Source organism: Erythranthe guttata, chromosome 14 (assembly GCF_056151865.1).
Source record: "Erythranthe guttata isolate IM_541 chromosome 14, IM_541, whole genome shotgun sequence".
In the NCBI taxonomy this organism is placed as follows: Eukaryota; Viridiplantae; Streptophyta; class Magnoliopsida; order Lamiales; family Phrymaceae; genus Erythranthe; species Erythranthe guttata.
The window spans coordinates 21,583,277-21,594,223 of record NC_142546.1 but is presented as its reverse complement, the minus strand read 5'-3'; the positions used below and the strand labels follow the sequence as shown (position 1 = coordinate 21,594,223).

The 10,947-nt window shown below is 37.2% G+C and overlaps 3 protein-coding genes across 7 annotated transcripts; 1 reads left to right on the top strand and 2 right to left on the bottom strand.

Annotated features, from left to right (window-relative positions):
- The first annotated feature begins 573 nt into the window (after positions 1-573).
- Positions 574-4,376, top strand: LOC105959012 (Nucleic acid-binding, OB-fold-like protein). 4 transcript variants are annotated; one of them, XM_012983030.2, is made up of 2 exons: positions 574-1,313; positions 2,258-2,513. In XM_012983030.2, the coding sequence occupies exon 1, from the start codon at positions 674-676 to the stop codon at positions 1,310-1,312; it is 639 nt and encodes a 212-aa protein (XP_012838484.1). In that variant the 5' UTR covers positions 574-673; the 3' UTR covers position 1,313; positions 2,258-2,513. The 4 variants fall into 4 exon arrangements, with proteins under 4 accessions (XP_012838484.1, XP_088670751.1, XP_088670749.1 ...); XM_088814625.1 differs by lacking the exon at positions 2,258-2,513 and adding an exon at positions 4,143-4,376 and having other exon boundaries at positions 587-1,313; XM_088814623.1 differs by lacking the exon at positions 2,258-2,513 and adding an exon at positions 2,515-2,878 and having other exon boundaries at positions 587-1,313.
- Positions 1,596-4,605, bottom strand: LOC105959011 (double-stranded RNA-binding protein 1). Of its 2 annotated transcripts, XM_012983029.2 has the most exons (9): positions 4,508-4,605; positions 4,119-4,160; positions 3,780-4,022; positions 3,572-3,679; positions 3,285-3,392; positions 2,883-3,106; positions 2,561-2,780; positions 2,171-2,347; positions 1,596-2,047 (listed from the first exon to the last, which is right to left on the bottom strand). In XM_012983029.2, exons 3-9 carry the CDS (start codon positions 3,988-3,990, stop codon positions 1,839-1,841), a joined length of 1,257 nt encoding a protein of 418 aa, XP_012838483.1. In that variant the 5' UTR covers positions 3,991-4,022; positions 4,119-4,160; positions 4,508-4,605; the 3' UTR covers positions 1,596-1,838. The 2 variants fall into 2 exon arrangements, with proteins under 2 accessions (XP_012838483.1, XP_088670748.1); XM_088814622.1 differs by lacking the exon at positions 4,508-4,605 and having other exon boundaries at positions 2,561-2,747; positions 3,780-4,121.
- On the bottom strand, positions 4,336-8,966 carry MS3 (methionine synthase 3). Its single transcript, XM_012983028.2, has 12 exons — positions 8,504-8,966; positions 8,009-8,362; positions 7,798-7,885; positions 7,558-7,685; positions 7,070-7,461; positions 6,619-6,782; positions 6,312-6,392; positions 6,046-6,212; positions 5,863-5,968; positions 5,524-5,774; positions 5,226-5,427; positions 4,336-4,875 (listed from the first exon to the last, which is right to left on the bottom strand). Exons 1-12 carry the CDS (start codon positions 8,617-8,619, stop codon positions 4,504-4,506), a joined length of 2,421 nt encoding a protein of 806 aa, XP_012838482.2. The 5' UTR covers positions 8,620-8,966; the 3' UTR covers positions 4,336-4,503.
- Between the last annotated feature and the right edge of the window lie 1,981 nt (positions 8,967-10,947).

The window sequence follows — 10,947 nt, the reverse complement described above, 5'->3', positions numbered from 1 at the left end:
GAATCTTCTTTAGTTTGTACTTGTTTTTTTGCAAAAATGCAGTTTTCTGATGCACGATCATTTGACATTTACAAGTTAAGAGCCACATCTTATGATTATTTTGTTTCAAAATGCGGAGTTCGAATGAGATAAAACAAAATACAAATTCTCATGATCTTGAATATTCTACTAAATTAGATATCGCGAGGGTGGACGTGTAAGAACGTTCACAGTTGAGGGTTGATTCCAATTACCCAAACTGAAGAGATTTTTTTATAATTTAACCTTACTTCAAAGTTGTTCATAATTTACCGTTAAAAAAAACAATAAACGTATTCTCATCAATTAAATCCACAGTGGCAATGGATTGCACAAAAAGGGGAATATTTTTATTGGAGGGAGTTTATCTGTTTCAATTTTTTTTTTAAATTTTCACAATTAAATGTAGGCTTACCTAAGATAGTGCATAACATTTAGGTTCACTTTCTAAAAATTATATTTTGAGTTATGTTTAAACTTTAAAGTTATACAATAAGATTCATTTTCTTTTTGTAATTTATTGATATTAATTTTTTGAAAAATATTTTTCATTTAAAAAAATTACACCGAATTTACCCTCCCAAGTCTCAGTAAAGTGCAGCAGTGACCCAAGCCAACGTCTCCTAGGGTTTTGAGGTTTCCGTAGTAAAAATCAATGGCGTCTTCTCTCTCCAAAAAACTCTCCGGCGTAATTTTTTCGAAATACACAGCAAAACCCTCAGTTTTCTGCACCAGGAACCTCTCTTCTTCATTAACCGACTCAGAGCCCGACACCGACTCAGTACCTTCCGCCCCTCTCGCAGCCGATTCATCTTCTCCGAATAAGAATCAGCCGAACGGCGATCGCCCCCTCGAGAACGGCTTAGACCTCGGCATTTACAAAGCAATATTGGTGGGGCAAGTCGGGCAGGCTCCTATTCAGAAGAAACTCAAGAGCGGCCGGACCGTAACTCTGATCTCCATCGGAACCGGCGGCATCCGCAATAACAGGAGGCCTTTGGACAACGAAGACCCTAGGGATTACGCGAATCGATGTGCCGTGCAGTGGCATAGGGTTTCGGTTTACCCGGAGAGATTGGGGGAGCTTGCTATGAAGAGCGTTGTGCCTGGTTCTATTTTGTATCTGGAAGGTAATCTGGAGACGAAGATCTTCAATGATCCCATAACTGGCCTCGTTCGCCGGATACGTGAGGTGGCCATTCGCCGCAACGGGCGGCTTTTGTTTCTGGGCAACGGAGCTGAAGCTGAGCAGCAGCTTTCCAGAGCTGATATCGGCCGTGTTGGTTATTACTGAGGTGATATATTTTTTTTCGCTTAGCTGTGTTGTAGTTGCGTTCTCGATTTCTTCAGGAGGAAAAAAATGATTCGATTTTGCAGTCGTGGTTTCATGTTTTGGAGAACTTGTGAAAAATGTGTTGAATTTCTGTCCATTTTTTTAACTGATCTTTGTTCCTATGAACTAACGTATTAGAGTAATACAGATGCTAGCTTTATATAGATACAGGTTTTACCTCTCGTACGACCATTGACCGAGTAGTAAGTGAAAGATTTCATAGCTTAAAAGATGCTTACTATCATTCATGTAAAACATCTTCTGAACTTTGCCAAATAATTTGTCGAAAAATCGGGGGGAAAAACCCCATAATTTGACTTTATAGTTCCAAGGTCTATTAATGGAAAGCGGTAGAACCGATGAAAACATGGGATGAAAAAGTCTAACAAGCATAAGATGAATTTTTCGTTGTTTTTCATGCTACTACATCACATGCTGATTCTAAATTATAATAATGCCGTCTGAATAAAGTGTTAGTTATGTGAGATTAGATTCCTTTCTCACTAGGGAATTCCAGGTTCACCACTGTCCACCTATTTTCACTGATTGGAAGCACAACTGTTCCCCTAGGCAATGCCATGTTTGGAATTGATGTGAAGACTTTGACCCGATTGCAAAGAAGATAGCTTTCAATTTCGTTGGTCTTTTTCGTGGTCGTAGAGTCTGGAGTACGATAAACAATTTCTTCACTTTCACCTAAAAAGAAAAGTAGTCACTCGATGATTAGTGAGCCTGTCCCAGGTTTTTAAGCAAATTGATGTACGTAAAAACTATAGGATAAAGCCCACATGGAATCTTTAACAGTAAGATGTTTGTTACCAGTGTTGTCTTGTTCTTCAGTCTCGTGTTTCTTGCCTGAACTGAAGTTTGATGGAGATCCGGATATGGGATTTTCTTTCTTGTCAGAAATAATGACTGATTCCAAACGAGGAGCAAGTTCGATGATGTCATCACCGGAGCTCATTGGTGAAAAGTAACCAGGATTGAATAACTTACCTGAGAAAAAAACAAAATTAATCTTAATGACAACTATATGATCATGTGTATCCTCAGATTTTGAATTTTAACAGTAGAAGCACAGTGTAATATTATTATTACATTAGACGATCCATTTCATAAAGTCTTTATCAGTTCAGATTCAATAAAGATTCGACTTTTGATAGGAATGTGGAAGTGTTTTAACACAAGTTGAAGAAAGCCACAACTTACGCTCAGTGAATACGGTATATGCAGCCTTGGCAGCGTTCAGCTCTGCTAGTTTCTTAGACTTAGCTGTATCCCCTTGAAAAACCTCTCCTTCAACTTCAACAGTAGATGAAAATGTCTGAATACGGGAGTCACGAGGCACGGTCGTTGTGTATTTTGGCGGGAAAAACCCTTCTTTGTCTGCTAGCTCCTGTAACAGAATCTTGTAGGAGTGTGGATCGTTCTTGCAAAACGATATTCATAAAAAAGGAACATTAAAATGAGTATACATGAAATTACGCGTTCATGTGTGAAAAATAAACATTAAAGCTTTTCTTTTAATTACCTCGTTAAATGCATCTGTTGATAGGGATAACAAAGCAGACTGTGCAGCAGCATTCTCTGCTTCCTCGGCGGTCTCACTGAGTTGTTCACTCTCAAACCAATCTTCACCGATAGAAACTCTAGCCTTGTAGCAACCACCCTCTTTTTCTATACGATATACTATTAGGTCGAGATTCTTGTTTTTAGCATAAATCTGGAGTTTCTTCTTGAACTCGTCGTGAAAATCTTACAGCAAGAAATTAGGATAAAATCATATCAAATGGATGTCAGTGTTTGAAATGATGGAACAAGTTTTTAAGGTACAACATGCTGTTTTTAAATGTGTGTGAGAAGCAATGATTACGACATGTTTTCGACTGAAACGAAACAGAGACATAAGTTTGTGCATAAAAGAGATGCTAACCAATGTTGTCACGGTATTTCTCAGTCATGTCCTCTGATTTTACGGAGCTCTGAACTTCTTTCTCACTGTTTTTCTTCTCTGTATATTCACTCTTTTGATCCGAGGGGTCTGGAAAATACGGATTGCAAAATACTTATATTACATGCTAATAAATATTTTTTACCCTCCAGCCCCACATCGATGAACACCGTGAAAAGTATTACAACCAATATTCGAGTTTATAAATACTAGAAAAGAGGTGTGTATGTATTATTATGTATATAGAGTGTGAATAAAAAGAGACTCACCAAGATTCTCACAGCGTTTCACAGTCATGCCCTCCGATTTTACGGAACTCTCAGTTTTAATCTCACCATTTGTCTTCTCAACATATTCAGTCTCCTCACTTGAGGGCTCTGGAAAACATCACAACAAACAAACACATAAAATAAATCCACTGAAATTTCTCAAAAATAATAAAAAAAAATTTAAAAAAATTAAAAAAAAAAATTGTACCAGAAGTGAAATGGAGAAAAGCAAGTTGAGCAGCTTCATTGTAGGCTTGTTTCGAAGATGTTAAGGCAGGGGGGCTATTGAAGGTGGTACCACTGACCACAACAGAGGCCTTAAACATCGGGCAGTGATCTTCACCGTCTTTCACGCACGTGTATTTCGGCAGTCCCCATTTCTGTTTGTGGCACAGTTCTTGCAGCTTCGACTTGTACATCGTTCGTTTTTTTCTTTCTTTCTTTGTGTTCTCTGTTTTTTTGTTAATGTAAGTGCAGAGGAAGAAATAAACTCGCCTGAGTTATTTAAGGTTATGGAGGTTGTTTGGTCTTCTTGAAACATGATTACCTTGTGTTGTACCTTTTTCTGCAGAGGATTAAAAGTTTGTACCTTGAAGAAATGGAAAGTTCTCAGACACATTTTTGCATGCTTTTGTACTTCATGGGATGTCTGTCCAGAGTTCCATATGTGTGTTGGTATATGGAATAAAGGTTTTTTTTGGAATCAAAATAATAAGACTTCGAACTTTTCGGTTATCGATCTTTATATTGTAAAAATTTCAGTATTTTTGAGGATCGAGGAAATCGATTTTCGTTTTCACCTTAATTTTGATTTATTTCGAGTTCAAATTCCACGAAATTTATACTTCATAAAAATCTGCACAAACAAGCCCACAAAAGCTCTCTAACTTATAATAAACATAAGAATCCTTCTTCTCTATACTTGTAAGAACTCACTTATTTGCAGCCAAATTATTTCGGGCCAGCTTAGCAGCAGCAACCATATTGCTCAGCGCAGGCTTCACTTCAGAATACTTGCGAGTTTTGAGTCCACAGTCAGGGTTGACCCACAGGAACTTGCTATCAAGAACTGTCAGCATCTTGTTGACCCGGTCAACAATTTCTTCGGTTGATGGTATTCTTGGTGAATGTATATCGTACACCCCGGGGCCCATGCCAGCAGCGTACTTCACTCCTCCCTCGCGGAAAACCGAAAGAAGCTTCTCGTTTGACCTGGAGTTCTCGATGGTGATGACATCAGCATCCATTTCTATGATCGAGTCGATGATGTCGTTGAAGTTTGAGTAGCACATATGGGTGTGGATCTGCTCACGGAATCAGTAGAAAATCGTGTTCAACAGTTGTTTCCAAATAATATATAATGTATATAAAGAGGCTCATTTCTAATTGAAGCTAAGGATCCCAAATCTATATAATAATAAATTCATGGAGCTTGTTTGGATTAATTCATCCTGCAATGGATTTCAAGTTCTTCGTTCTCATTTTGAACTGTTTTGTGATTCATTGTAGTGGATTTCTGATCCGGGTTTATATACCGACCCGTTTGAAATGCTTTCTCCAAATTCTCTCTTCAAATTCAAATGGTTCTATCTAAATGCAACCTAGTAACAGTTTTCCTCGTAAAAGAAGACGACAATAGAATGAAGAAAAATACCTGGGTGCTGTCTTGAACTGCAGAATTAGTTATCCTGAAGGAGTGTACAGCCCAGTCCAAGTAAAATTGCTGCTCGGATTTTCTAAGTGGCAAACCCTCTCTTAAGGCAGCTTCGTCAATTTGAATAACTCCTATTCCAGCTTTCTCCAAATCTTCAACCTCATTCTTGATTGCTAGAGCAATCTGATAGCAAGTCTCGTTTCTAATAGATGGAGAACCGGATAACATTAAATTCAAAACTGAATTTTCAAAATAATAATAAATAAGATGTATTAAAGAGAGGATTTGATTTGGCTACCTGGGCTGGTCGTTTCTAACAAAAGACCAATTCAGTATGGTAACAGGGCCTGTAAGCATTCCCTTCATCGGGCGCTGAGTCATGCTCTGAGCCAACTTAGACCAAAAGACAGTCATTGATTTAGGGCGACTGACATCACCGTAGATAATAGGTGGCTTAACGCACCTCGATCCATAAGATTGAACCCATCCATTCACAGTGAAGGCAAAACCAGATAGCTGCTCCCCAAAGTATTCCACCATATCGTTTCTCTGCACTTGTCCAATAAAAAAGAATTAAAAAAAATCATTTTATTTACTTTTAATCTTTCTGTACGATAGTAATATATTAATAGGTCACCTCTGGTTCCCCATGAACGAGGACATCAATGCCAAGCTCTTCTTGAAGTTTCACTACTGCTGCTATTTCCTCCTTAATGGCTTTGACATAGTCTTCCTCGGATATCCTACAAGAATAACTAAATAAGTTGAAAGCATACAAAAGTTGGGATAGTAAATAAATGAATATGGGAGAAAAACTTACTTACTAGCCTTGTATTCACGGCGGATTTTCCTAAGCTCCAAAGTTTGAGGGAAAGATCCAATAGTAGTAGTTGGGATAATAGGTAGGTTTAGCTTTTCATGCTGGGATTCCAACCTGGCACTTACATTTGTAGCTCTCCGATGGTCAGAACCCTTTAAAGCAGCAGTCTGATTATAGTAACAGAAAAATTAAAGTCATTATTAATACATAAACAGAGCATATCAGAAAAGCACGACAAAAAAATGTGAAGTAGCAAAGACTCATACAGCAATCTGAACATCCTCATCGGTAACTCTAGGAGATGATCTTCTTGAAGCATGAGCTGCTGCATTAGCAGAGTAGAATGCCTGAGTGAGAAAAATACTAGCATTAAGATAAGCAACCTGGTCAAACTGTTGCTGCAGATAAGAGGTCCGAGTTTATATCCATGTCTAAATTAAGATAAGCATCCTGGTCAACCAATGCTGTGGTTCTACACGTGTTCGTCCTTCATACTTTAAGATAGCCATAATGGTTAAAAATAACGAGCCGATGTATAGGGAAAAAAAGAAAAAGAAAATGGCAATGAAATACCTCATCCTTTTGACCAGATAGTGCCTTCGCCAATCCATTGACTTCAAGTAACTTCTGTGCAGCAAACGCAAGCCATGACTTCAGTTCTTCATCCAACTTCGTTTCATTTACCAAATCAACTACGGTGTGAAGTAGAGAACACGAAGTAGAGACCACAAGCTTGTCTGAAAAAAAAATGCAAGTGAAACGGCGTAACATCAAAGGTGATTTTAATTGCAGTCCCTCTGAAATCTAGCAATATAGCACAAAAGATATATGTAAAAAAACAAACTGAACAGAGTGTATAACCAATCACCACTAGAAGTCTAGAATCTAATTATGGTTGTTAGATGATCTTCAACACCCTCAAATGCCTAATTTGCTGATGTTATTAGTTGTTAATTTTGAGTTCTACGTCAGTGACTACATGTAGCGTATTAAATATAATGTACACGAATTTTCTGGAAATCACCTTTGCCTACCACACCCTCGAGAGCCTGCAAGGTACTTAAAGAAGCATCAAGATCATTAGCCCAAATGTTTCTTCCGTCAACAACTCCAGCAAAAAGATATTTTCCCAGAGGATATCCATTTTTAATTAGGTCAAGTGTGTTTGATCCACGTACTAAATCGAAGCCAATAGCTGTGACACCCTTCAAAGCAGTCACCGTATTATATGCCTCGGCAGGAAGGTCTGCAAAATATGTTTCAATAAGAACATTCAAACCAGAAACCGATGATTCGAGCTCTTTGTAAGCATGAGTAAATGCGTGTAATTTGTGCGAGTCGAGATCCATGACAAGTGTAGGCTCATCAAACTGAATCCAGCTGGCACCAGCTGCCTTTAGTTCTGCCACAACTTCCCTTCATAGTAAAGCAAGAAAAAAGGGATTAGCCTCAGTATAAAATATAAAATCAAATCGAGATGTCACTTGTCAGTAGAATATGCGATGATCTTACATGTAGATGGGTAGAATCTTATCTAGTAGGGAAAGAAGAGAGAATGATTTCCCAACTCCCTTTGCTGGTTTTGATAACAACAAGTAAGAAACAGGGCCTACGAGGACTGGAACTGTGTCGATGCCGAGCTGCAACGAGGAAACATTTGACAACATAAATGAATCTAACTCGCTTAAATTAAATGCAGCATCTCACAAGTAAAGTGATTTGTGTGGTCTTTTCTAAACCCTGTGTACTTACAGCTCTAGCCTCTTTATATTCTTGCACAGCCTTGCGAGATGCGTAAGAAAATTCAGTCTCCAACCCCAATTCCGGGACAATGTAGTGACTGCATTCACATAAATTATAAACTGTTAAATACGGGTAGTTTAAACAATAAACAGAACTCATGCCAGACTCAACCAACAATACATACGATATAATTATATAAAAACAATAATATACTACTTACTAGTTGGTATCAAACCACTTTGTCATTTCCATTGCAGGAACAGAAGCATTACCCCTAGCCATCGAAAAGTAAACGTCAAATCCTATATCACCTCCGCTCCAACCATATCTCGACGGAACGGCACCCAGCATAGCGGTGGTATCCAACACTTGGTCATAATACGAGAATGTATTGCTCGGAATATATTTGATTCCAGCATCTGCCATCTGCTTCCAAATCGACACCCGTAAATCAGATGCAACCTTGTGCAGCTCTTCAGCATTGCTCTTTCCATCCCAGAAGGATTCCAATGCAAACTTGAGCTCTCTTTTCGGCCCAATGCGAGGGTAACCAACTACGTGGGAAGCCATCGACCTGCTTTGCCAAGTAATGCCAAACTCAATCAAACTTAGTGGAACCACATCACATGCACTGGAAAAGCAACATGCTCTCACAGACATTTACACAAACACATGGGCCGCAAAAATGGAAGGTGGCGGAGGACAACATACAAACCTGATATGGAATCTGAAGCGAACTGGAATTTGAAGACGTGGGTTGGCGGGTAAACTGGGGAAGGAGAAAGAGAGGGAAGAATGGAAAGAGATGAGAGTGGGAGAAATCTGCCTCATTTTTTGTTAGTTCGAAAAACGGCTACCACATTTCCTTGCTTAAATTAATTTTTTGTTTCATTGGTTTATGTGTCAGTATGAAAGACAATTGAGGTTCTTTGTTTGGATTTAGGTTTTTGTAGCTTGCTCTATCTCCATGCTCGGTCTGTTTTTAAACCGCTTCAGAAAATGAAGCACATTTGACAGAACAGAGAGAGAGAGAGAGAGAGAGATGAGAGAGAAGAGCAGAACAAATTTCTTAGCGCGGTTTGACAAAAATACCCCTTGTCTTTGTTAATTGTACCGAAGTCAACTTTCTTAAATTGAGGTTAGTATCGGTATACCCTATTTTTTGGTATTTTAATGGTACAATTTTTATTTTTTTTTAAATTAAATTACGGTTAATGCAAGATAATAATCGTAAAGATAAGATTAATCATGGGATTGCTCAAATGGGCCCATTATTGCAAATTTAGTCCAATTTAAAAACTTTTACTATGATGTAACTAGTCCAGCCCAATCTATTAGCTGTTGCAAATTGCAACACCCCACTCGTACTCGGCTGGGCATGGGTTGGATCGGACAATTTTCGATAAATTACCTATTCGACCCGACTATCAAATTATATTGATAATTGAAAACTTAACCGGCTCACACATTATGGGACTAATAATAGTTGGTAACTGACTTTATCGGATAAATAATGGGCCGGTTGGTTAATATTATCGGTAGTACATAGATATTTATAAATTTTGTGTATTGAGTTTTGACTTCTTTTATATTCTGCAATCAAATATTTTCAATAAAGAAAATTCTTAAAAAATCGGTTCATCAATATTACCTGACCAACCCATTTATATATGGGTCGGTTAAAAAATGGGTGGATTGTTCGGTAAAACTTAAAAGCAACTCATGCACGGCCCTACTTGTATCTTTATTAATTAAATAATTATGCAGCTTTAGTTATATATTTATACGTGATTTATTATAGTCAAAACTGTAATTTGGAATAAATACATTACACTGCCTAATAACTACTAGTTTATATTCAATTAAATCCGGTTTGACTAGGTGCTTCCTAGAGTGCCTAAATCAAGAAAGTTAATTGTGCAATTTTCTTGTACAAATAGTAGTGCACCCACCATGTTCACCTATGATTAATTTAAAACTAGTTGTTTATAAATTAATTATCACAAAAACGTAACTAGTTGCTTGTGATAGGCGTATTCAAAAGTCTCATTTGATTTGATTTCATCACGTGCTAAATTAAAGTTTCAAATATGTGTCATTGTCAACTTTCCTTAACCCCTCCATTGATTAATTCAACTTGCACTTTCGGACAAAAGGAAATACATTATGGATATAATAGTAAACATCGAAGGCATTTGGTGTTTTGTTGTAATCTTATTTATGTATTAGGGAAATTAATTGCAAGTCCCTCAAAAATATTTTCTACAACTTTCAGTATATGCAGATTTTGTTATTTTGCTAAAAGTTCTTATGTTCTTTCCCGACGCTAGATTTGAAGTCTCTCTAACGGAATTGATTATGAAAACTAACAGTAACGGTGATGGTAATTTGCGCAGCTTAATTATACTAATAAGCAACAGTTTAGATAAAATTAACTGAACAAAAAATAAAATCAAACATGCATCCCACCTGCTACAACACATACACAACTTACAAGGATAATTTAAAAAAACTTATTTACAGAATTTAGTTAAATTATTACAGAGTAAAAGTTTAGCAGAAGAAATATGCATTTCATGTAATTTCTATAAATTTTGGGTTAATTAGACAACTTAGAAAGCTTATATGCTTTGCTTAATTACATTGGTGACCAACAACTTATTTAAAATAAACTGAATAAAAAAACTTGAATCTTTGGTGCTTACATCACCACCAACATTACCATCATCATCACCAAACGATTCTTCATATTTTTCAGTTTTTGTTTCCATAATTATTAGGTTACAACGAAGGAGAAGGAGTGTAACCAAAATTGTAAGTGTGTGGTTGCGTATGTGTGTGTGCGTGTTAGGTGTGTGCGTGTTAGGTGTGTGCGTCTGTGTGTGGCTTTGTGACAGAGTTTCGACGATGACAATGACATGGAGCGGGGGAAGATATCTAACGTAGTGCAGTTAAATTAAACGGGATGAAACCGAGTTTGAAGAAAATATAACTTCTAACAAATTGTAAAAATCCAAATCCTAATCCAAAAGAGTATTAGTGTACAAGAGTATTTGGCAAATTACCCCATAGTTATCTTCTAACCATTTTTAAGACAATTTAACCAATTATTATCAATTTACTTATTGTTATTACCACCATATTTGCTAATTTCCTCTA

Bases quoted from the DNA above. Each gene is read 5' to 3' on its own strand.
- LOC105959012 (XM_088814625.1), top strand. From the start codon at position 674: ATGGCGTCTTCTCTCTCCAAAAAACTCTCCGGCGTAATTTTTTCGAAA.
- LOC105959011 (XM_012983029.2), bottom strand. From the start codon at position 3,990: ATGTACAAGTCGAAGCTGCAAGAACTGTGCCACAAACAGAAATGGGGA. The intron at 3,680-3,779 runs GTACAATTTTTT...GATGTTTTCCAG, and splicing joins TTTTCTCCATTTCACTTCTG to AGCCCTCAAGTGAGGAGACT. The intron at 2,781-2,882 runs GTAATTAAAAGA...TCGTTTTGCAAG, and splicing joins CAACAGATGCATTTAACGAG to AACGATCCACACTCCTACAA.
- MS3 (XM_012983028.2), bottom strand. From the start codon at position 8,619: ATGAGGCAGATTTCTCCCACTCTCATCTCTTTCCATTCTTCCCTCTCT. The intron at 7,886-8,008 runs GTAAGTAGTATA...ATGTGAATGCAG, and splicing joins AAGTGGTTTGATACCAACTA to TCACTACATTGTCCCGGAAT. The intron at 6,213-6,311 runs GTATGAGTCTTT...TACTATAATCAG, and splicing joins ATGAGGATGTTCAGATTGCT to ACTGCTGCTTTAAAGGGTTC.